The sequence below is a fragment of the Fistularia commersonii genome, chromosome 25 (genome assembly GCF_037954325.1).
Source record: "Fistularia commersonii isolate RoL2024-O1a breed Wild chromosome 25, RoL_Fcom_v1.0, whole genome shotgun sequence".
Classification (NCBI taxonomy): domain Eukaryota; kingdom Metazoa; phylum Chordata; class Actinopteri; order Syngnathiformes; family Fistulariidae; genus Fistularia; species Fistularia commersonii.
The window spans coordinates 6,140,644-6,165,828 of NC_141308.1; the positions used below are offsets into that span (position 1 = coordinate 6,140,644).

Here is a 25,185-nt window from a genome sequence, read left to right on the forward strand (position 1 = left end):
CTGCATTTTTAAACAATTTGGTTTGACACCTTTTAAAGTCAATGACCTCTTGAAAGGGTCAGGAATGGTGATGACCCAAAACGTGGCAGAAGTGCAGTAGAAGTGTACACAGTGGAAGAAAGGGTGTGTGTTTATCCAAAGAATGTTAAGGCACCTTCAAGGTGACTTGCAATTTTGAAACCATTTGTGCTTAAACGTGAATTTACTTGTGTTGAGAAAATAATCCACAGATGACGAGAAAGTCAACAAACGCTGCACATTCCTTACAATGATCGTGCGTTTAGAAACGCGGCCGCTAGAGGGCGCTAAGCATCAATAACGTGTATCATTCATTCAGAGAGGTTGTCATTGAAAACACATTCTGCAGAGTATCGGGTTTCACCTAAATGCAATACATTTATGTCGCAAATGGAGTGTGCGTAATCGAAAAGCCGATATTGACATTTACTTAGGTGTCATTATTTGGATCCGGCGAGTCATTCAAAACACTGGGTCACGACTGGGAGGCCTCAGCATGAGATTCACTTAACCGAATTAGAGGATCCAGCGGCTAATTCAATTCATGATATTTGATGTGGTTAAAGCGCTCAATTAGTTCGATGCTCGAAGCGTCTCTATCACAATGACTGGTGAAAGAATAGCGCAGTACTTTGCAAAGAAGTCACGTCCACCCCTCCGCTCTGCACCCCCCAACACCCCCCCCCTCTTTCCTCTCACCCCCCCCACCCCGGCCCCCGTGTCTCTATTTGGTTTTCTCCAAAGATAATTGGAGGTTGAAAAAAATAAATAAATGAAAAATTGATATGCTCAATGTCATGGACAGGAGGGAGGTTTCGCCGGCGTCTGCTGCCACCATGGACAAGAAGGCGGCGGGCGGCGATGGATGCAGCGTCATCACCGCATCCAAAGCCGCCGCTTCCAAACGCTCAAGAAGCAAAAGCCAGATTTGTCCGGACTCTTCCGCCGCTCCGACCGCTGGGCAGACCGCCGCGATGGACGAGACGGAGGATGGAGAAGAGGAGTCCAAGTTCCAGCATCCGCGGTTGCGCCGAGCCGGGGGGAGCAGCAGCAGCGGCGGCGGAGGTGGAGGAGGAAGAGGAGGAGGAAGTATCAGGATGAAAAACTTTACGCCAGGAGGGGGAGCCGCGTCCTCAGCTTCCAGGAGACATTCCAGCAAGGAGCCCTGCCTCACGCACACAGAGGACGCTTCAGCCGCCCCGCGGCCCACTGCTGCCTCCGGAGCCACCGAGATCCACCATCCTTGTCCGGGCGATGCTGCCCGGCGCGGCGAAACCTGCAGAACATCTGAGGCGGAAGCGTCAGAGTCGGCTGTCGCGATAGACATTTTGAGCGCGACGGCGGGTGATGGTTGCGACGGCGCTGCTCCAAATTCCAGCATGAAATGCAACAAAAACGGAGAATGCAGGAGGGACTCGGGTACCGGGAGCCTGCGCTCGATCATCTCCAAGCAGGAGAAGCAGACGGGAGGGTCGGGGAGGGCCGAGGACGGCGGGAGCGTCAAGCGGGGAGCTTGTAACTCGACCACCGCCAGCATGGACGGCTCGATCACCCCAGGCGGTTCGCTGACCGGGGGCCACGGCGGAGAGAGCGCCAATCCCGGCGCCACCCCGGTGTCCAGCGTTGTCCCCGAGAAAAAGGACTCCAAGGTGTCCTTCTCCAACGCACCGAGCCGGAAAGCCTCGTCCTCCCTTCACGGCCCGATCCAAACCCCGCAGCCGAGGAACTCTGTCACTTTCCAGAAGCCCGAGGATGGACCGCCGATCGTGCCCGCCGAGGACGCGGAGCCTCGGGGCAGCCAAGCCAGCTTCATGCAGCGGCAGTTCAGCAGCATGCTGCAGCCCGGAGTTAACAAATTCTCCTTACGCATGTACGGCAGTCAAAAGGCTGTGGAGAGAGAGCAGGAGAGGGTAAAGTCAGCTGGAAATTGGATTATTCACCCTTACAGCGATTTCAGGTAAGCACAGGGCTGCAAGTGCTACCGCACTGAGAGGCGTGAGGGGCCCCTAAGGGTCCCCATTGTCATCTACAACTTAGGCTACTTAGTGAGTAACCGGTGGGGCTACGTGGGAGCACATGCAGGCTCAGGGCTACCGGCTTCTGATGTCATCACTTATCGTTCACTGCGTGGAGATTTGACTCGATGCGTAATTCTCAAACAACCTGTTGTCGTGCTTCATGACTTAAGCATGGGCACGTTGTAAACAAACCACCTTGTTCTCCAGTGGCGTGTCCGGCAAGCTCTCCCGAATCCCGGCCTGCGACTTCCCTACTTTTCATCGCGTTCAGAGAACAGCCTTCTTACGGAGATTGGGGACGATTGGCCTCACAGAATAAATTATATCCATCTGATATGATCGTATCACTATTCATTCGTATTTGTTACGTCCTGCGACAAAGAAAAATCTGTTCTAACAGGATGTAGGCTTTGTGTGTGTGTGTGTGTGTGTGTGTGTGTGTGTGTGTGCGCACACACACACACACACACACGCCCGCTGCACTCAGTAATGGAATGTCACCTTGAGCCAAGTGTGCGAAAAACCCCAAGCATCCTCACTGGAGACACATCCGCTCGTTCGACTCCACGGATCCTGCATTGGAATGACGGACGCTCTCTTGTTTATTGCGGCTTAAACACCATGAACCTAAAGGGATCTATTTGGCCAAACCCATAACGAGGAGGTTTCTGCAAGCCGACGTGGTTCCGTCAGAGCCGGGCTTGGCCGATTAACCTTTCTATTTGATTCGTATCACTCGCTGAATCGCTATTGGGGTCTGAAAATGTGCAGGTTTTTGTTTTTGTCCACCCGCCGGCCGGGCGTTTGCATTTCAGCACCACGAGAGTGGACAGCTCCGGTCTCATTTGGAATCGAGTCGCGCGTTCGAGCGCCCTCCATCCCATCCAACCTCTCCTCCCCGCCATCCCCTCCTTCTCCCCTCCTTCTCCCCTCCATCTCCCCTCCACCCCCCCTCCATCTCCCCCCTTCTCCTTCATTCACATGAGGCGCCTCAGCGCCATTCCCGTCTGGGTCCGTCACACGGCGCCGGGTCGAAACGCCAAACTTGGCCAGTGCATTCACTTGGCAAAGATTCAGTTTTGTCTACAGGCCGCGGCGGAGACCGTCCTTTAACCACGCAAACTCCCACACAGATTGGTGGGCTGGGAATAAAAAAAAAGGCCAAAGCCGCTCCAGTCTGATTCTCATGCAAATGCATGCATAGTTAAAGCAGGAAAGTTGCTGTAAACATTCGGATCTGGGCGGGTGTTACTGTTGCCGTGAAGTGCCACATTCAGAGCTTGTTGCATAAGTCGCAGTGTAATGACTCAGCGCTGCACCTGTCCTGCAGAGGTTCGTCTGTACTCGCTACTTGGACTCCCATCTTCCATCTACTGACCTGTCACATCACTGCTGTCGAAAGATCCCAATATTTCCCCATGCACATGAATGACAGTGTTCTATTTTAACCTCAAGACTCAATAAAATGTTTAAAGTTGTTCTTATGAAATATTTCAAATGCACCAAAATCCCCCCAAATCCATAAAACACTGCTTCAGTTTTTTTTTTTTTTCCTCCTTCTGAGGATGAATTTTTAGCGCTTGTGTATAATTTATCCGAAACACAAGTAAACCACTTATTACTGCTGGCTTTTCTTTGTGAATGACTTTTTGGCCAACCTTGACGTATGCTCTTTGAACTTTTGAAGTTCTTTTAAATGGTCACAGACACATTCACACATAAGGTTTAGTAATTACATGATCTATTTTGCAGAATTCCTTGCTGTATAAATGGTGTGTACTCTGTATACACCTGTAGACTTTTGATTTACACTCATTTGCCTGGAGTCCTTGCATCTCCTATGTCACTTTACTTCCCACAGGTCACATTTCCTAATCTAACTCTGTTTGTGTTTTTCCTCCTCTCCTCTTTTTCCGTCACGTCCCACCCTCCCTCCACACGCTCATGTTAGGTTCTACTGGGATTTCACAATGCTGCTGTTTATGGTTGGCAACCTGATAATCATCCCCGTGGGCATCACCTTCTTCAAGGATGAGACCACCACACCCTGGATCATCTTCAATGTGGTCTCTGACACTTTCTTCCTCATGGACCTGGTGCTCAACTTCCGCACAGGAATCATCATTGAGGACAACTCAGACATCATTTTGGACCCTAAAACCATTAAGAAGAAATATCTGAAGACATGGTTCATTGTGGACTTCATCTCCTCCATCCCAGTGGATTATATATTCCTCATAGTGGAGAAAGGCATCGACTCGGAGGTGTATAAGACGGCTAGAGCCCTGAGGATTGTCCGCTTTACCAAGATCCTAAGTCTTCTGAGGCTACTGAGGCTCTCCAGATTGATACGTTACATTCACCAGTGGGAAGAGGTGAGATCATGCGTTTCATGACACATTATTGTCCATGAGTAATTGTTTTCTTCACTCTTCAAATGACTCTTTACCACAGGGGATAAACGCAAAAAAAAAAAAATCGCCCAACCTCGTTGGTGACAAAAGTTCACTGTTTGGCCTCTAATATACTTATTTCGGCCTGTGGTAAAACTTGAAATCTTCTTCTCTGTCTGTGTGCAGTTCTGCCTGCAGCAAACTCTACTCCCCCTGACCTGGTAGTCCCACAGGCAGCATCAGGCGGTCTAATAAGTGGCCTATTACCAGGGCAAACAAAGTTAATCAATTAGGGCACCAGAAGAAGAGCAGGTGGGATAGATACTGACAATAAAGCACAAGGGCTGTTGACTACAACTATATATGTCATTAATTGTCCCTTTCAGAGAATGGGAGAGGTTATCAAACCGTCCATTACCTCAATTGTGAGACTGCCAACTTTAAAAGGCGAAATGGACGCTGTTACTGGGAAAACTCTCGCACTTCTTGAAGACTGAACTCCAGGACCCTGACCGCTCGGCTTTATTTATTCTGTGAAGGATTCATTTTATCAGGACCGTGTGTCCGCCTTTGGTCGACTAAGCACAGCAGCCTTGGAGTCAGTGGGTCCGGTGATGTCATAAGATCATTCAACTTTGTGTTTATGCCAGTAATGGCAGTATAGTGTTGGCATTTTGCAATGGTGAGCAGTGCAGTGGGGCTCGACTGCTCACTTGACCTTTTGATAATTGGATTTCTGAAGATATAATGTGATACGCACACAAAGTGATGCATGATGGGAAGCGATACTTGCCATGCATGGAGAATGAGAGCAGAGATGTGTTGAGTGCGACACTGACGCAGCATCACAAACACATCTGCTCCTGGCTAAATCACAGAGATCAGACATCAAGACCCCAAACTGTTCTTCCATTTGTCCATGGTGCTGAACCCCTGACACTCACATAGCATTCTATACAGGGATTTCTCCCATCTATCCCCTGAAAACAAGTAAAGACAAATTTCTTACTGATAAAAAAAAGAGAAGGTAAAGATTGGAGTGACATTAAGAGAGATCACCACCTGTGTGTGCCTCATATCCAGTCCCATTCCTCATCAGAAAATGTAATTTTTCCCACAGCCGGAGTGACCTATTTCTTCTGCCGTCACTGTCGACTGTATAAAATTGGTCTTACTATGAACAGTAATGCAACTTCTATTCATTCAAGAATCTTTGCTGAACTTCAGCAGGAAGAAAAGTTGTGAACAGTGGTTTGTTGAAGTCAGTAAGGTGATAGATGATTGGCTGAAGTGTCCATTCAGTGACTGAGAATGATTAATGTGTGAGATGACATAGACATCGGTTGTTAAGGATCATGATGGTCCCTGTCCATCACTGTTTCATTGTGTGTATGTGTACGGATGTGTTGGCATGTCTGTCTGTGTTGTTAACATGTCTTACTGCCCGCAGGCTTGCGTGAGTGTTTCGTGTACGAGTGGGCTGTTTGTGTGCGTGACAGAGCTATTATTGATGATAGGTAGCTATGAGTAAAAATTGCCTGTTCCTGCTGTGTGTGATGTGAGGCTGATGTGAACATGCCTTCCCTGTTCATTTTTCAAACATGGTACAGTCCAAAGTCAGTTGTCCCAAGGAAAATGTTATATGTGCAATGCCAACACTGTCTGGTGTATGAATTAAAATAAAATATTTCACCCTTATATTCATCAAAACCATAGAAAATTAGCTTTGTTTTAATCTGATATGCTACAGTATTATAATAGATCCCTACATAATATTAACACTCTCCTGGTTGTTCATTTTTCTTACTCTAGATCTTCCATATGACCTATGACTTGGCCAGTGCGGTGATGCGGATCTTTAACCTGATTGGAATGATGCTGCTGCTGTGTCACTGGGATGGCTGCCTACAATTCCTTGTCCCCATGCTGCAAGACTTTCCCTCAGACTGCTGGGTCTCCCTTAACAAAATGGAGGTATGTATCATGTTTAAACATAACGCGTGCACACACTGACCACCTTGGTATCTTTTTCTCTCCTCTCTTTTAGCTTCTAAGAAGCTTGTCTTTGTGCACTACTCTACATACAGAGTATACAATTATTATAAATATGGTCTCCTCTGACAGTAAGGAGTCCCCATATTTAGGTTTATTAGCACCCCATTCAAAGTATCAGCTTGAGTCCAAGTCCTAATCTTATGCCAACCATTAACAAAAACAAGTGTATAGCGTCAATGCACCAATGTTTTTGTTGAATTTAATTTGATTAAAAAATAAACAACATAAAGTATTTGTACAGGTCTTTGAACAGAATTCAAACTGGTATAGTGTTATTTATGTATTCTTTGAAATATATGCACTTATTTTCAACAAAAATATTCAAGTAAATGAGGCTGTAGTCCACTATGCAATCCCCAGGTAAAGCGTCCTGCCAAAAAGAGTCCTGTGATTATGGTACATGTGTCACCTAATACTAAAAAAAAGATCTGTCTCAATTCTGAAGTTGTATCCAGTCAGTTAAAAATGGCTGATTTACTTAGAGACACTTTTGCATAAGTGTGTGTGAGGAGACAGCAGGCCAATCCTTTGGTCCTTTTTGTCACATTGGACAATACAGAGCAAATGCTTAACATCAACTTTCCTCAGAGGACATACAGGTAAATGTAAAACAAGCGTGATAGTTCACAAAGGCAGTCAAGTTTGAACTGAATTTTATCGGCATGGTTAAAACAAAAGCACCGTGTGACCCCCCAAAAATGGTAACAAGTTATTTTTTGTTATATGTGCCTAAAATGAATCCATAATTAATTATTATTATATAATTATAATATGAAATATAATTATAAAATTTAAATTAGAGTTTGTTTAAAACAGATAGAGAAAATGACTTGTCTTCTGCCGTACCATTCAACCAGAGTGCCAAACACAGAAACCAACCATATGGTGCCAATGAAGAAGTAGTAACAAGGAAAGCAGAGTGATCTAAGCGCATCTCTCTATCCCTTGTTACCTCTCCTCAGCATGGTGGTATGATGACAGGGAAGATAAAAGGGGTAAGACAGAGGGACAGGGTGAATGTGGCCGGACAGCTGGGCTCTTTGTTGCCCTGTCGCTCGCGGAGAGATAAAAGCTGGTTGTTTATAGGTCTGTCTGTCAGCCTTGTGTTTCACTGAGTGAGGGGAGGACAACACTAACCTGGTCATGAGGCACAAATCCAAAAGGGGTATTAAACAAACTATGTCCATCTCCTAGACATTGTAGGGGTGTGCTTCAATTTGCAAGTATATTTCAGAGCGTTTGCAGCATTATTTCATTGTGTATGCTCTTTTGTAAAGCAGGGTTCTGAAAAAATGATAAAATGATAATAATTTACAAAGTTGACCCATATGGTGATAAACAAACCTGAACAAATACTGCGAGTCCATCAAACAAACAATCGTATTCTGAACATGAATTCTGAATATGAATGACAATTTTGTTTTGGATAGTAAATACAGATATTTTTTTAGCTAAAAAAGGAATATACTGAAGCCCAATGCTCAAAAAACCTCCATATGTTTGAATTTTATAATAGTTTAGGATCTTGTTTTCAGCTTGAGTTGAAATTTCACTTCAGTAAATCTGGAATGACAGAAATACATTCCAACTGATCACTTACAAAGATTAAAAGGAATGGACTAGTGTCAATAAGAAAGTGTCATATAAGTTTGCACTGCATAGCCTTTCACTGAAACAAATGTCAAAATTTACAAGCATTCGCCAAAAAAAGGATGAAACACGTGCAAACATGTCAAGTTTTTGTTAAACTTGAATAAGCTCAGTTTTTATAAACTTACATGACACAGTGGAGAACAATGTTGTGTTGTCTTCTGTGCAGTTTGATTTCCAAGATGATGAAGTTTAAGGCTGACAGATTACTGTCTCCTCCATTTTTTTTTCTCTCTCTCTCTCTCTCTCTCTCTCTCTCTCTCTCTCTCTCTCTCTCTCTCTCTCTCTCTCTCTCTCTCTCTCTCTTTATAACCAAAGACAGTCAGTCCCCAGAGAGCCGTCACTCTCAAAGTTGAGGGCTGCCTTGGCATGGTACAGGCTGTCTGAAGCCACCTGAGACTGCCCCCCTATTGAGTGGCTGACAACTTGTAACATTAGCCATTGTGTTGCAGCCAGGCCATCCATCAAACCTTGCACCCTACAGTGGCTTCGCTGGTTTTGGGCCCCACAGGCAGGACCCATGGAGGGCGTTGAAAACACATTGTAGCTCTGAATGACATCCGCCGGCCAGTAATTGGATTTGCTAGAACTTGTTATACCGCAGGGAACATAGTTTGTTTTCACAGCACACCACAACTTCCATCTGTTAATGCTACTTGGCTTATATTTAGCATTAGCTTAATTCAGCCTTGTCAGTTCAAACTTATTGTCCATGGTAGAGTGCAGTTTGGTGTCATAGACTTGACTTATGAATAGAGCATGGAGGTGACTGATGATGACAGCAGCTTTTACAACATGCCTCACCTACTGTATAGCACATCATACAGATATCTGTAATACTCCTATATAAAAGAGAATGAAAGAGCTTGTGAATAATCACTACATCATTCAATAGAGAATTTCAATACTCAGTGTCTTAAGATATTGTACGGGAATTAACATTACATTTATTTTAATGATTTTAATGATCAATTTTTCAATAGTAATTTTAATAATAATAATCCATCCATTATCTACAGCTTTTCCTGCACTTAAGGTCACGAGGAAGCTGGAGACTATTTCAGCTGTTCTGGTCTGCTGACTGGTCACCAGTCAATTACAGGGCCACATATAGAGACAAACAAACAAACATTCACTTGCTCATTCACACATCTGGGGAATTTTTACAACTTATTCCAATTATCCTCCTGTGTGTTTTTGGACCATGGGAGGAAACCGGGGAACCACAGTGCCACCATACCAGCCTAACAACATCAACAGCAACAACAATAATGATGACAGTAACAAAAACAAAACAAAAACAAAAATAATAATCTTATTATGATTTCTAAGCCAAGGGGAGAAGAATATTAGCAGGGCCGCACGACTTGTTCTGGTAGGTCCCTCGGTATTGAGTTGAAGCTAGTTTGGTGATGTGCACTCAAACACACTCAAATAAAGTCTTATGTTGCACTTCTGTATATATTGCTCAGGCAGCAGTAAGATTACTCTTATTGAAAACATAAGTGCAAATGGTTGGTTGTTTTTTTGAACACTAAGTACATTCCTTTCATATTCGGTAAAGCTGAATATGACAGTCTCATGTCTCGAAGGAAAGACGAAATCTGTAGTGCACGTTTTAAAGGGATTTTACCAATAAAGCTAAGTTAAAGTTTGGAAAGATTGGAAGAGTGGACATTTAGCATGAAAGGATATTCTAAAACATGCATACTGTACTTTGAAAATGTATCGGGGGATGACTGTATTTTTTGCTGATTGGTAGAAAATAAGATCAATAGCACTCTCGTGTCTAGAGATCATGTAAGAAGTTGGAAACCTGCGTTATCAGCATAGCTTAGCATAGAGACTGTAAACAGCTTGTGTCTGGCCCTCTTAAAAGTTACATGTTCCAACAGCACATCCAAAGTATGGCACAGATATATCAAATTGCAGAAAAGTACGATTTTGACATGGTAAGAGTAAATTCAGAGAAATGAGTCTAGTTCACAGTGCTCTGATTTTTTTTCTGGAATCATTATCCGACACTTGTTACTTTATTGTTGTAACATTGACTCCTCAGGACTCTGGCTGAGCAAACAACAAAATACTCAGAAAAAATTTCCTCTGTTAAAGTATTACTACCTTACAAAAGCTCTTCCTTTACCATGGAAAAACTACAAAATAAATAAATAATAAATGCATTTTAATGTCTTAAACATTCCCAAATACAAATTTGGAAATTCAACATTGATTCGGACATTAGATTGAATCTGCCAGGTCAGTTATTTTCTCCTTGATCCCCGGCTCCATTATAGATAATAGCCCCATTTAGATGAATTAGGCACACAGTCCAGTCAGCCATCATATTAGAGAGTAAAATACATGTTTAGGTTTTTGCCTTAAAGTGTCTCATGATCATTGCCATCTTCAGACTTTATCAACAAACAGATTGCACAGTCCATGCTGCAGAATATAGATCTCACTCACAGACACGGAAAAGGAGAGAAAAGCAATAGAAATAAAAAGAAGGGGAGGAAATGAGAGACATAGCCGACTGTACAATAAACTCAGATAAGCTTTTGTAAATTAAGCTAGTGAGTGCACGACTGGATCTGGCTGTGGGGTTTATCACATGTGTGTCAATTATCTTTTGATACTTGTTCAGCTTATCAGGATGCACATAGTGCTTGGTCATTTTGTGTGATATCACCCAATCTCTCTCTCAAAGTCTGTGTCCTTTGCTACCTGCTGCAGGGCAGGTGTGAAAGGAGGAGGTAGGTGTAGGGGCAGCAGTTAAATCTTTATTAGGGTCTTTTGGTGTCATTTTACTGTTTTTTTTTTCCTCAGGGATGTTGACCATTTTGTAGTTGAATTGACCTTATGGTTCAACTCCGTGGCTTAGACTGAAATATCTCAACAACTACTACGTGAGCCAAGTGGTATATAATGATGACACTTGGTTTTCATCCCAATATTGCTAATTCTAATTGTTTTAATTTGCCACTAAACAGGCAAGTCAGCTTTCCATGCCCATGTCGGGAGAGATGTTAAAGGAAGCACTTTAGAAGACCAGTAAACTCATGTACAGTGCTCTTTAAAATCAAATCCAAATGGTCAGAATTTTGTGAGAAAACAAAATATTCCATCATTCCATCACAGGGTCATTTTAGTGGCACATCACAATATTGGTGTGAGAACCAAGAGTATTATTTCTATCAAATACTGATAACGTTAGGACTAATATCACCAAAGACTTGGTCAGAATTTGGTGAGTGCAGTGGTGAGACCTAAAGGAAGCAACCTGATGTTCACAATTTTGACTTGAGTATTTTTGGGCATCCTGTAAAATCTGGAAAAATCTGGATTAAATGATGATGTCCTGGATAATGACTTAACAGATCCCACTATTCTCCTTTCACACCGTCTTCAATCATGCTGTTGAACGTATTTCCGGTGGTGATATGGACTTGTCTGAATAATCTGTACATTTACATTATATATGGATTTTTTTCTAAAAATGTATCAGGCTAGTAACTCATTTTTGAGAGATTTTTCCCTTTCATATGTTTACTGCCCCTTTAAAAGTTGTATTTCTTAATCCAATTATTCCACTGATTAACTGAACAATTGGTAAAGCTGCAGCCTGATTAAGACTCAGCTACTTCCAGCAATTCTGCAGAACAGTAACAGCACTACATTTGGGCTCGATGTGTCTTGAAAATCTTGGAATTGTTTATAAAACCGGATAACATTATTTGGAGAAGTCTCGGGGAAATTCACCATGTGTGGTATTGAAGACAGCATTGTGGAGGCTCAAAGATAATGTTCTACTCTAATGGCAATAACATTCTGAATGTCCTGAATGTTCCCTGAACCCTACACGGTGTAAAGAGCTCCACATTACAGGAACATTAAAAGGTTATTTTCTTTAAAGTGTGTGCCCTTCAAATGTTTTTGGAACATACATTTTCTGGCAGTGTGAGGGTTAGGAGACACACTGGATGATTGTTGCAAGGTAACATGTTTCATTCTGCTCTGGCTATTTAACCACTTTAAGTGCAACACTTCTTCTATTGTCAAGATAAAATTGATGGACTGTTTGAAGTATTTTTTCCCCATATACTGTGTCAAACGTCAAATAGCATGCAACAAAATGTATAGCTCCTTCAGCAAGGAATATCATTGACCTTTTTAAAGCCAGTGTAGGAGCTCACTCTGGGTTTGGCTTATACATCCACTGAGTTTGTACTTTTGTCGCAGTTTAATTTCAATCAATTTGAATATTACCACGATTCTGCAGAAGATATTTTCTTTAGTCGTGATTACATTTGCATATTTTTCTTTATTATTCAGGCCTGATCTTTTATGAATACAGACATGAGTTTAAACTGAAGAAAACAGCACAAAAAATTGACAAATTGACACACCACCTTTTAAATTGGAAATTCAATGGTTGGGCAGGACAGATCAAAATGACTTGAAGCCACCTTTTGCATCATTTTTGATTTTTAGGCAATGTCTTGCTGGTTTTCATCAGTGAATATTTTGGCTTAAGGTTGATTTACAATGGATTCAATAGGAAGTATGTTCTCACCCAGTAATTTAATATTCTTCACTATGCAAAAAAATAGTATTAGATCAAAATAATTCATACATATTTAACATTTCCCAGCCCTACCCTCTATTTTTCTAAATTATTTGATTATAGAGTTTGAAAGATAATTGAGTGTAAATATCTATATTATTAGACCACAACAAAGCAATTATTAGGAAAACTAAATCTTTTGCTCATCTCAAAAGTTCCCAACAAAAAATCCCTCCAGAATAAAATGTGAACAAACAAAATGTACTTACTGGCTACTGTAAGTAAATGTGCCACTTCTGTGAGGCATCGAACTGACCTCCCTGTGTTGACGGTGGTATTCATGTTTATGTGTGACCCTCTACACAGCAGGGTCACAGCAGCAGCGTCAGCATATGCAAAGAGGCATTTTAGGATAGTGACGGATTAATTTAAAAGCTCCGCATGATTAGCCAACTTCAAGCAGACTGTCTTCGGCTAATGGAGTTGGTTATAACCAACAAAGCAATGGATAGTTCCCAAACTGAAATCTCTGGGGAGCACAGTTGAGACGTACGAGGATACAGAGTTGCTTCCTCCCACTCTTGCCTGTGCTATTTCAGAATCAAAGTGCTCATCGTTCATCTATTATTCAATCTGTTGCACTCCACTGTTTCTCTTTGTGTTTCCATGTACACTATTTAGCCTCAGCCCACTTGGTGGAGCTATATATATTTTTTGAAATCTTCAAGTAATTTAGCTCACGAGAGAGAAGACCGTCTGCCTCTTGAATGAAAAAAAAAACATCTGTTTTGATTGTAATCCTTTAGATTTGCTTTACATTTGCTTTACAGGTGAGTTCTTGAAGCAATTGGGAGTGCAGCCAATGGTTGTTATTTTTTTCATCACCAATTAATTTTTTCTATCCCTTTTCTAATATGGCACCCTAAAATTGATTCCAAGTACCTTTGCATCCACAAAAACTAATTTAAAATGACATAAATAAAAGTAAAGAGAAAAAAAAAGGAAACCATCAACTTTCTGAAGCTGGAATACCTGTTTCAATCAAGAAATTAATGAGACAGGTAACTATTATTACCTGATTAAGTCTCGCTCTAAACATTTTGTCATTTTAAAAGAGTTTGACGTTTATAAATCATAACAGTATCTACAATTATGTTATTATGTTCTGTAGTATGAGCGTGCATGCATCAATGGTTTAATCATGGTACGCAATTTTATTTGATCTGGAATACAAAGAATACCACCGAAAAACTAGACTTCAGTCCCTACTCTCTGGCTTGTCTGGAATTAATCGAATCAGTGTATTGGGACCGAGGACTCCTCAGTCTGTGCCAATGAAAGAAAAGGGGGAAACAAAGGAGGCCTGCCAGACAAAAGTATCAGATCTATTGAGCTCTCTCTGATTGCTCAGTCATCCTCTTCCTTTATGAGGAATGGAGTTTTGGCACAAAGCCACAGTGAATAATAAAGTGGCTGGATTTACATTTAGGATGTACTGATTGATTTTTTTGGGAGTCAGCTGGTTTGGAGGAGTGTCAGTGACGCCCACTGATGTTTCTCTCAGTTACAGCCAGAGGTTTTAACATCACGGATCTTAACTTAGGTAACCGGTGATGCGTAGTTGACATAGCTTTCGAATAAGCTAATAAGGCTCAGAGAGGGCATTTTTAAGAACCCCTCATTATCAGTTTCCTCTGAGGAAATAATTTCCGCACCATCTTTATTCTTCTGATTAGGCCTCAAAGGATTACCCGGATGTGATTTCCAATTTTCCCCCTCTTCCTCTGCAACCCAATCCTGTCCCATGGGTTCCCATTTGTATTGTGATATTCCATGACCCCACTGTCCCCAATGCTTGCCTGCAAAAACACACCAGTTCATACATGGCTTGTTGTTTAACTTATTTGTTTATCTCGTCTACTCTCTCCACAGAATGATACCTGGTCAGAGCTGTATTCCTTTGCTGTATTCAAGGCAATGAGCCACATGCTGTGCATTGGTTATGGCCGGCAGGCCCCGGAGAGTTTGTCAGATATCTGGCTCACAATGCTGAGTATGATTGTAGGAGCTACTTGCTATGCTGTGTTTATCGGCCACGCAACAGCTCTCATCCAATCCCTGGACTCCTCCAGGCGGCAGTATCAGGAAAAGGTGAGTGAGTTAATTAAAAGGGCTTCCTTGTTTCCACTTTTCACTTATGTTTTCAATTGCATGGTTATCAAAATAGTCCAATACCTCTGTATCTGATGATATTATTTATGTTCTGTGCAATACTCTGTTTTGGCTGTGCATTCTTCTCTCTGGACACAATTCCCTCATGTTCAGTCACATATTTGGTATCGTCGAAAGATTTTGGGGTATTCTGTGTATTTGAACAGTGACAGCAGGAGTTCTTATTCACTGACCCACGGGTGTGTCACTGACTGACACACCAGTGGGTGGCACAGTTAAACACCCTTTTCACAGTTGCATTCTGGTTGTCACTTACTGGCAGCAGCTTGTTTATTCATTGTTGAGTCAAGCAGTGAAATGTAACTGATGCTTTTGTCGCGGCAAGGGTGGCCTCTGCTGCCACAAAAGGCGATTACAGGACGCTGGTGCATACTGTTTTGTTGAAATTGATGAGGTAGCAAAGTACTCTTACGGCAGAGCAATCCTATTTTAAGGGGGGACGGTTTTATTACATGATGTGGACTAATGATGGGTGAAAGGATATTTTGAAGATAAGATAGAATATGGCATTTCTATTGTGATTCTCTTCACCTCTTCTGTTGCGTGGTAGTAAATTTTATTGTCAGTCTCTTATCTTGCAAAACACAGTCATCCTTTTATTGATACAAGTTTATAGTGTTTTTTAAGAGCATCAAATAACTAAATACACGACAAAAAGCAACACACCATTAACAAACTCGAGTGAGAGTTTCTCAGGTTCCTACAGGTATTTTCCTACAATAGCCTCATCTGCTTGACTTTCTTTGCATGGCTCTGATAAACAAGATGAGGATCTTTTTAATGATTAATATATTATATTACATTACATTACATTTGGCAGACGCTTTTATCCAAAGCGACTTAAAATAGAGGACATAAGCACTGCAAATAACACTTGCAAATACAAGATGCACAGGAAATATACAGAACAGTAAGCTGGGGTTAGATTTTTTTTTTTTTTTTGGTTGGTGTCTAGATATCAGACCTAATAATAATAATGATAATGATAATAATGATAATAATACAGGCAGCTCTAGATGACTGAGTGAGAAGCTTAGCAGTAACATTTAGTATCATGTGAAAGTATGACATGGGGCAATGATGGGACATTGTGTTACTGAAAAAGCAAACACTTGTATAAAATCTTCTTCCATCCCAGGTAAGCAGATCCTGGGCTCAAGCAACGTTCCTCAGGTGTAGTGAACCAAACAATTTACGTCATGGTCACCGATGAAAGCATATCTGTCCAAACAAATGTTGTAATGGAGTGGAGTGCTATCGGAACCATTAGTGTGGTTAGCATAGTGAGCCACACTGGCCTGCTAGATTGGCAGTTTTGTAGCTGAAAATGAATCAGTTCTTGACTCCCATTTGAATTTCTTACAATGATAACATGTCAGGGGGCAAGTATATCCCAGATGTCATCATTTTAATAGCAAGTGTCGTTGTTAGCTTGATGTGACTAGCCTCACAGCCATTCAACTACTTGACCAGCCTTGAATTTTATATAATTTTTTATAATTTTCATTTAATTTATTATCTTTCTGAATGTAATTGTTCATTTCATATCTTTAGATTAAGGAGGTCCTAAAACAAATGCAACAAATTAAAACTTATTATTGTTATTGGTATTTGTAATTGTGATTGATATTCCATGTTGTCTTATGTTGTATGTTGCAAATTCCACTTCTCCCAAAGAAATAGTATTCAAGAATTGAACTTGATTTAGTTTAAAAATGTGTTTTGTTAGATAAATCAGAGTGTGTTTAACTATCTCTGTAGTTTGTACAGTACCAGATACTGAACCTTATTCGTCTGAGTTACATGTCATCAACAGTTGCCGTCAGACAGGAAACATAAGTGTCTATTCTATCCTTGTATGAATCTGAGTACCACCAAATGGCTTTTGAAGCTGGTATTCTATTTTAATTACTCACATAACATTACTTTAATTTCGATGTATATTGATTTAATAATTGGAAATATATTGGAAGATATTAATGCATGGAATATGAATCTGCCTATACAGATCCCCCATGTCATCATCACCTATATCAGGTGATGATGACAACTCTAGCCTTCACCGGACGAAATTAAGAATTGCCATGCTTTTGAAACTTTTGATGATGATGAGGATGATGATGGTGTGTGTGTTTGTGTGTGTGTGTGTATATATATATATATATATATATATATATATATATATATATATTTACATTCTTTAGAAAGGATGCAATAGAGGTTGTACTGGAAATTGCTGCAGCAGTGGCCTGTGGTTGTATCAGTACAGCCTCCCTGTTTCCAAGCAGAGTCTGGCTGGATGGGCAGCAGGGGGGGTGTTGCTGGCTTTCAGCAGCCAATCAGAGGCTACGGGTGTGTTCGGCCAGGTAGGGCCACATTGCTGGGGCAGTGCGTATGTGGGAGGGGGAGCATTAGAGAAAGCGAACCTGGCTCTCTAAGAGTGAGAGAGAGAGAGACAGAGAGGGAAGGAGAGAGAGAGGCCGTGTGTGTGTGATATGATGTCCCCTTGGGCAGCAAGTAGAATTGATGAGGCAGCAGACCCGTGTGTCCTGCCAATGTCATCCTGAAGGTGACGTAAGCAACCATGGCTGCCCTCCACCCCTTCCTCACTCTCTCGCTGTCCTACCCTGATCACTCACTCACTGATTTCAACTCCACCTGCCCGCACGCTGCATCATCTCTTGTTCACCTTTAACTCCCTCTCTTTGCATTAGAGCTTCCACTCTTTTTCATCTCGGCACCATCTCTCAAATATTCCCTTTATCTCCTCGTTCCCTCCTGAACTAAGGCTCTCTCTCTACCCCTCACTCTCTCCTCTGGTGGTGGTGTCCTTGAGAGATGCAGTGCTACTGCTAACTGGCTGCTACAGAGAGCAAAGTGAGGGGGAGGGTAAACCTGTGAGAGGGAAAGGCCTTGTGCACTGCAAGATATCTAAACAATATCTTGTTTCTTGTTGACTTTATTTTCATCAGTTTCGTTTTGATCAGATGTAAGAAAATCCCATTAAATCCTAATTTTTATATTATATTCCATAGCTCTTCGTGGAGACTACAAATGACAAAAGTTGAATACTGCTGGTGCCACGCTCCATGTAGCATTTTATTCATAGAGAATCTCTGAATATGCAAATCTATTTTATTTTAAGATTTTACGGGCTGGTTTCAGGTTAACGAGGAATGAGCTTGTTGTGTTCAGTGTAATAAATGATGTAAATGAGATGTAAATGCACTCATATGTACGTTTGCTTTCACATCCAGAGTGTATTAATAACATCGGCTGTTCTGTGTTCATCCACTCTTGTTAAGCCCTTGTCTAATAAGTCCACACTTTATCCCCAAATACATATTTTTGCTGAGGGGAGAAAAATATAATTTTCCCGAGAACCACTTATTCTGACTAGATTTCTGTTTTTTTTCTCTCAGTTGCAAAAAGTTTTCTTTGGGCTTTTTTGTGAGGATTAGTATTTTTAGCCAAAGATGTACTTATTAAGAAACACACAGAGCAGAAAGTGCCATGCAAGTCAGAGTGATGCTGGTGTTGCTGAGTGAATTTGCCATGCTGTGAAATAAGACTGTGAAACACATTTTTTATGATGTGGAGTGTTTGCAAAACACATCTGCTGGCAGTCTGTTACAGTTCCACTGTGGGTTGATCACTGTGTGGAGGTTTCCATTTCAGGATGAAAACCAATGCAGGTTCAATTTAGGGAAATTTTGTTTGGCTGCATTAGTGCAGAGAACTGTGAGACATTTAGTAACAGTCCCCACCAACACACAGCCAGAGTGGCATCAGACCTGTATAGGCAGCAGCAGTCTTGCTTCAACGTATGCAGTTTTACCTTGAATGCACCATGGAGGGATATTAACCATGACTATTTGCGGGACAATTTTGGTCTGGTCCCAATTATCGGTATGTCTTTTTGTTGAGCGCCCAGAGGCATCAGCCATTGGGGAGCACAAAGTTAAGTGACAATGACCACCTTAAAATAGATTTAATGGGGGTAATATCGGGTTTTCTCTCCAAATGTGTAAAATGAGACTTCTTTAGCATCTAAATGATGCTAATTCGGAAAACACCAATAATCAGTGAAAATTCCTGAGAAGAAGGCAAACAGAACAGAAATAATTCAACAACACAAAGAAGAAGAGAAGAAAGAGAGGAAATTCAACAACACACAATGTGATTCTTGCAACAAAGAAGAAGAACCAAAAGCCAACTAGGTCATCAACATTTCTACAACATGATTTCTTCAAATTAAATCTTTAACATCAGAACTTTTCCTCAACCTTGATTGCTCAGATGCCCTTTTTTGGACAGACAAAGCTCACAAAGCAAAAGAATTGTACAATTTATACACATCATTTTATTTATTACTGTCTTGGGCACTCTGAAATGCTGTTATTACCCTCCTGACCTCTTTGGAAGATTTCCAGTTTCATACATTACATCCTTAGAAAACGGCACATTCAAAATCAAGTCTCTGACACCATAGCCGCGAGACAGAATTCAGTCACCCTTTTTTTAATTATTTACAGCTGTTTTTCCTGCTGTGACTTGTCAACACAAGAAAAGCACAAATGCAGCTAATGACTCCAGTGATGGCTGCATTGAATTAAGGTGAGCCAGTTCAAGGGCTTTGACATTGTGAATGCTCAGTCACGATTTATTAGGTCAACAAATCGTATAAAGCTATTCTGAATCTTATTGTGCTCTTCTCCTGCTCTAGCATATCAAAAATGTTAATGAAATGCTGTTTGACAAAGAAGAATCCGGATAACATAATTGGAAGGGATTAGTCGCAGAAGTAGATTTACAATTATGAGTGACATAATTTAATATAAAAGACTGTTTTAAATGATTATTTATAAATATTATATAGAAAAAAAATCTTGCATAAAAATATATTTCCACAATATATTTCATTACATTCAAACAGAGAACATTGTCTGATAAAGAATCTTTGTTTTCAACAGTAACAGATTCAGACTCATAGCCACAGACACTCCCCTTGCATTGATAATCAGCTCTGCTAGGCCTCACAGGGAGTCTTGCAATGAATCAGCGCTCTTCTTGGAGAGAGGGAAGGATTGCCATCAGTGAGAGAGAGGGCAGACAGCAGTGTAAGCTCTTTGGCATGATGTGGAATTGGACAGGATACAAAGTTGTTTTTTTTTAGCTTCCCTTGGTTTCTTCCTCTGTCTGCATGCCACTGACACCATCAGCAACAGTGATCGGTCCTCTCTTTGCCAGACAGCCTGTCACCGATGGTCCTACTTATCAACAACTGGGCTGACTTTGCAGAGATAGTGGTCAGAGGACTACTGAACCAGTGCTGCCAAAAAAAACAGTCTATATTCTCGTACAATGCCATATTCATTGGAGAGTGTGTCTGATCTGAGGTAAAAAAAAAAAAACCTTATCTGCAGGTCTACTTCTTTTTAACTGAATTATAGGATTTCTTGTGCTTCCTTAGAAGCCCTATTCCATTTAATAAGACTTTATTCTGTGTAAGACCCCACAGTATGTTTTTCCTCCTTCTGTACACATCTATGAATAGAAGGCAGATGCGACAAGCTCTGACTTACCACTATCTGAGTTATTTCTCTTTGCCGAATGTGCTCCATAATATAATGAGGTGATTTAGTGGGGACTGAAGTGAATAAATTGTATATCCATATGGGTGTATGGAATGACCCACAATTAAAATCTCCAGTGGAGAAAGACTGGAATATGAATAAAGGAAAGGAACAGACATGAAAATAAAAAAGCTACTTTTGGTTACCAACTACAATACTATCAACTTCAATATAGAAAAATTGATGGCAATGATGACACTGACATATAAATCAGATGTCAATCCCTCTCTTGCTTTGGTTTTCTCCAGTTGCCTCTTGGTGCTATGTCACCGCAGTCAAATGCTTGGTCCCTGTCCATTATGATGATCGATTATCCATATAATGACATGGCTCTTAGAGCCAAGTCATTAAATTTGACTCAGTAAAAAATGAAAACAGCAAAAACCAAACCAAAACAAAACAAAGAAAAATATGAAAATGCATCAGTTTTCAAAGGTCATTAGTAGCAGCAGCTTTGACAGCTTAGCTTGTTAGGAATTTTCTGGAGGTGAAAAGAATGTCAGATAGACTTATCTGAAACTTGAAATTGAAAGTGTGATGCTCAATGTTGTTATTGGCTATGCCCCACAGGTGGTATGTGAGTAAGAGAAGTTCTGGAATGAGCTGGATGAAGTGATGCAGAATATACCCAGAGATGAGAGAGTGGTAATTGGTGCTGACCTCAATAGACATGGTGCAGGCAATATAGGTGATGAAGAAGTAATGGGCAGATTTGGTGTCCAGGATAGGTGGTTGATTTTGCAAAAAGGATGGAAATGGCTGTAGTGAGCACGTTTTTCTAGAAAAGACAGGAACATAGGGTAACTTCTAAGAGCAGAGGTAGGAGCATGCCGGTAGACTACATCTTGTATGGACAAGGTAACCTGAAAGAGTGTAGCCAGACAGCATAGGATGGTGGTTTGTAGGATAACTCTGATGACAAGGAAGCTCAAGAGGACAAAGGCAAGCTGACAAGGGAGGAGTGATGTATGGTTTTCAGGGAGAAGCTGAGAAAGGCTCTTGGTGGTCAGGAAGAGCTTCCAGATGACTGGATAATGTTATCAGGGAGACAGGAAAGAGAGTACTCTGTGTATCCTCTGGAAGGAAAGTAGTTAAGGAGACTTGGTGGTGGAATGAGGAAGTGCAGGAGTGTACAGTATACAGAGAAAGGGATTGGCAATGAAGAAGTGGGGCACTGAGAGGACAGAGAACAGACAGGAGTACAGGGAGATACAATGTAAGGTAAAGCTAGAGGTAGCAAAGGCAAAACAAACGGCGTACGATGAGTTGTATGCTCTATTGGACAGTAAGGAGGGAGAGAATTATTTATACAGGTTGGCAAAACAGAGATATAGAGATGGAAAGGATGCACACCAGGTCCGGGTGATTAAGGATAGAGGGAAATGTATTGACAGATGCTAGATGAGAGATGGGAAGATTGAAAGAGTACTTTGAAGAGCTGATGAATGAGAAAAATGAATGAGATGGAAGGGTAGAAAAAGTGACCATTGTGGACCACAAAGTAGCAGAGATTGGTAAAAGTGAAGTGAGGAAGGTATTGAAGAGGATGAAGAGTGTAAAGGCAGTTTGTCCTGATGATATACCTGTGGAGGTATGGAAGTGTCTAGGAGAGGCAGTGGTAGAGTGTCTGGTTAGATTATTCAACAGGATCTCAGAGAGTGAGAAGATGCCTTAGGAATGGTGGAGAAGTGTGATGCGGCCCATTTTTAAGAATAGCGGATAAAGTCGATGAGCCATAAATGAAGTTATGGGAAAGAGTACTGGAAACTAGACTGAGAACAGCCATACTGGAGCATTTGTGAGCTGCAGTATGGCTTCATGCCTAGATAGAGCAGTTACAGTATTTGCTTTGAGAATGCTACAGAGAAGGATGGAGGGAGCTGCATTGTGCTTTTGGTAGACCTAGAAAAAGCACATGACAGGGTGCCAAGGAGGAACTCTGGTATTGTATGAGGAAGTCTGGCGTGACAAAAAAAAGCATGTTAGACTGGTGCAGGACATGTATGCTAGCTGTGAGACAGTGGTGAGGTGTACTGGAGGTGTAACAGAGAAGTTCAAGGTGGAGTTGGGACTTAATCGGGATCAGCTCTGAACCCCTTCTTGTTTGCAGCAGTGATGGACTCTCCATGGACCATGCTATTTGCAGATGACATTGTGATCTGTAATGAGAGCAGAGAACAGGTTGAGGAAATCTAGAGAGGTGGAGGTATGCTCTGGAAAGGAGCAGAACGAAGGTTAGTCGCAGCAAGACAGTATATGTGTGTGAATGAGAGGAACTCGGGGGGAACGGTGAGGCAACAGGGAATGGAGATCAAGAAGTTGGAGGATTTCAACTACTTCGGGTCAACAGTCCAGAACAACAGAGAGTGTGGAAAAGAGGTGAAGAGATGGGTTCAAGCACATTGGAATGGGTGGAAAAAGTGTCAGGGTACAATGTGATAGAAGACTATCCGCCAGAAAAGAAATGTGTACAAGACAGTGGTGAGACCAGTGAAACTATTTGGTCTAGAAACAATGACAATGACGAAAAGACAGAGCTGAGATGAAGATAGTAAGGTTCTCTTTGGGAGTGACCAGGATGGATAAGATCATGAATGAATCTATAAGAGGAACAACACATGTTAGACATTTTGGAGAGAAGGTCAGAGAAGCCAGACTGAGATGGTTCGGTCATGTACAGAGGAGGGAAAGTGAATATAGTGGTAGATGGATGCTGGAATTGGAGCTGCCAGGCAGGAGGTCTTGAGGAAGACCAAGAGAAAATTTATGGACATAGTGAGAGAGGATATAAAGGTAGTTGGTGTGAGAGAGAAGGATACAGACACTTGCCTTAATTTATCTCAAAGAAGGAGAAATTACCCTTTTGGAACTCTTATTTCATTATTATTCGTTGCAATTGTTCATTTTGGTCAGACTGTATTTCATTTGCTGCTATTTTGCAGTCAGAAACAGTAATTTCAGTCTAATACATATCTTATATGCACAGACACTGAAAACTTGACTTGATATATATATCAATCATAGTACAAACCCACTATTTCTGAGCCAAGATATCTTGTGTTATTTCAATGGGTGGCTACAAATCCTTCTAAGGTAAGCTGTGACTATATTAAGTCCTTAACTCTATCTGCAGATTTTCATAATGTTTTGCTGCTGGAGGACCTCCGTTAAAATAACCAAACAAAGCAAACCAATTTGTGTATTAATGTAGATGTCTGAATGTCTGATCACCATTCCTAGATTGTAATGTGCTGAGACACAATTTCCCCTCTCTAAAATGCCAAGTGTGATAAGGCCATATTAGCTTGTAAACAACTTATTGAGTTATTGAGTAATGAAAACCTAATTAGTTATTGATTTTTGAATGAGTGATATATGAAATCCCTAATGTGAATTAAAAGGAGCACAACTGAGACTTTGTTGCCCACTAGTTCCAAATTATCTCATATTGCAAAATTTGTTTCTATTTACCAATAACGGGAGCACAATATTTTTCATACATTATATTGATTTTTTTCAGTTAACCCCCTTATTATTGCTCACACATGTACAGTAACTATTACTTACATTGCTGTTTCTGTTTCTGTTTGTCAACATATACATACAAATATATCAAAAATGATTTGACGTTTGCCTGTTTCACTTGTGTCTTTTACAGAGCAGTACGGGTTTTGTTTGTACCTGCCTTTATATATCTTTACACCATTTTCAAAACTACGCTAAGTATTTTTATTTAAGCAGGTGGAATGATCATAAAAGTTAGAGACATGAATACATACAGCGACTCATACGTATAATTCTCTCATACTCATAGTTCACTGAAATGAGTTTCTCTGTCGCTGCTTCTTAGTGAAGGGGGTACGAGGTCTACAATCAGCACTTTTGGCCTATTTCATGAAAGACACACCAACTGCTGTCTTTGCATTGAGGCGTCAGGAAAGAACTTGTTACACAGGGTCAGTTCTTCAGGCCACGTTGTATTTGTAGATGTCAGGAGGCAGAGTCACTCATGCAGGTAAGACCATGTGTTGCATAACACCATCAGAGGGGTGTGTAGATATTAAATAATTCAAAAAGGTTTGGATTATTTATGTTTACGTATAGCAGAGGGAGCAACGTGGATGATAGCATCATTTTATTGTGAGTTCATGATATATACATACAGTTGTTATGATAAATATTTAAACAACTTAAGTCATGATGATTAATTCTATATATTGATTATTTTGGATGCAATATTTCTGAAGGAACAGCAATCCGATAAAACAAGTGGTTTCCAATTTGGTACTTTTTTGTCCTTTTTGAGGCCAATTCACATAAAATATTTGAACATAAAATAAGTCAATAACTCCAGTGCTCTATAATAAAGCAAATTCTGATGTGATCAAATCAGATTTAGAGAAATTGCTTGTATTTTTTTCATTGTTCAAAAACAGTAAACTGTCTCCATCTGACACAATAAAAATAAAAATAAAACCTGTTTTGTAGAATGAAAGCCTAACATTAACAGTGTGATAGTCCAGTTGCTGATTTTCACGTGCATGGTAACTTGAAAGTACACGCTAAGGCTGCATCTCTAATAGAAGATGAAAATACCTTTTGCCAAACTGTTTATCATC

General features: G+C 41.0%; 1 protein-coding gene across 1 annotated transcript in view; it reads left to right on the forward strand.

The window, feature by feature from the left end:
- The first annotated feature begins 803 nt into the window (after positions 1 to 803).
- The window catches only part of LOC147218976 (potassium/sodium hyperpolarization-activated cyclic nucleotide-gated channel 2), a 29,246-nt gene continuing 4,864 nt past the window's right edge, over positions 804 to 25,185 (forward strand). The window contains exons 1-4 of the mRNA XM_086172539.1: positions 804 to 1,975; positions 3,988 to 4,411; positions 6,242 to 6,403; positions 14,631 to 14,849. Coding sequence (XP_086028665.1) covers positions 804 to 1,975; positions 3,988 to 4,411; positions 6,242 to 6,403; positions 14,631 to 14,849 — 1,977 coding nt within the window. The remainder of the gene's footprint in view (positions 1,976 to 3,987; positions 4,412 to 6,241; positions 6,404 to 14,630; positions 14,850 to 25,185) is intronic.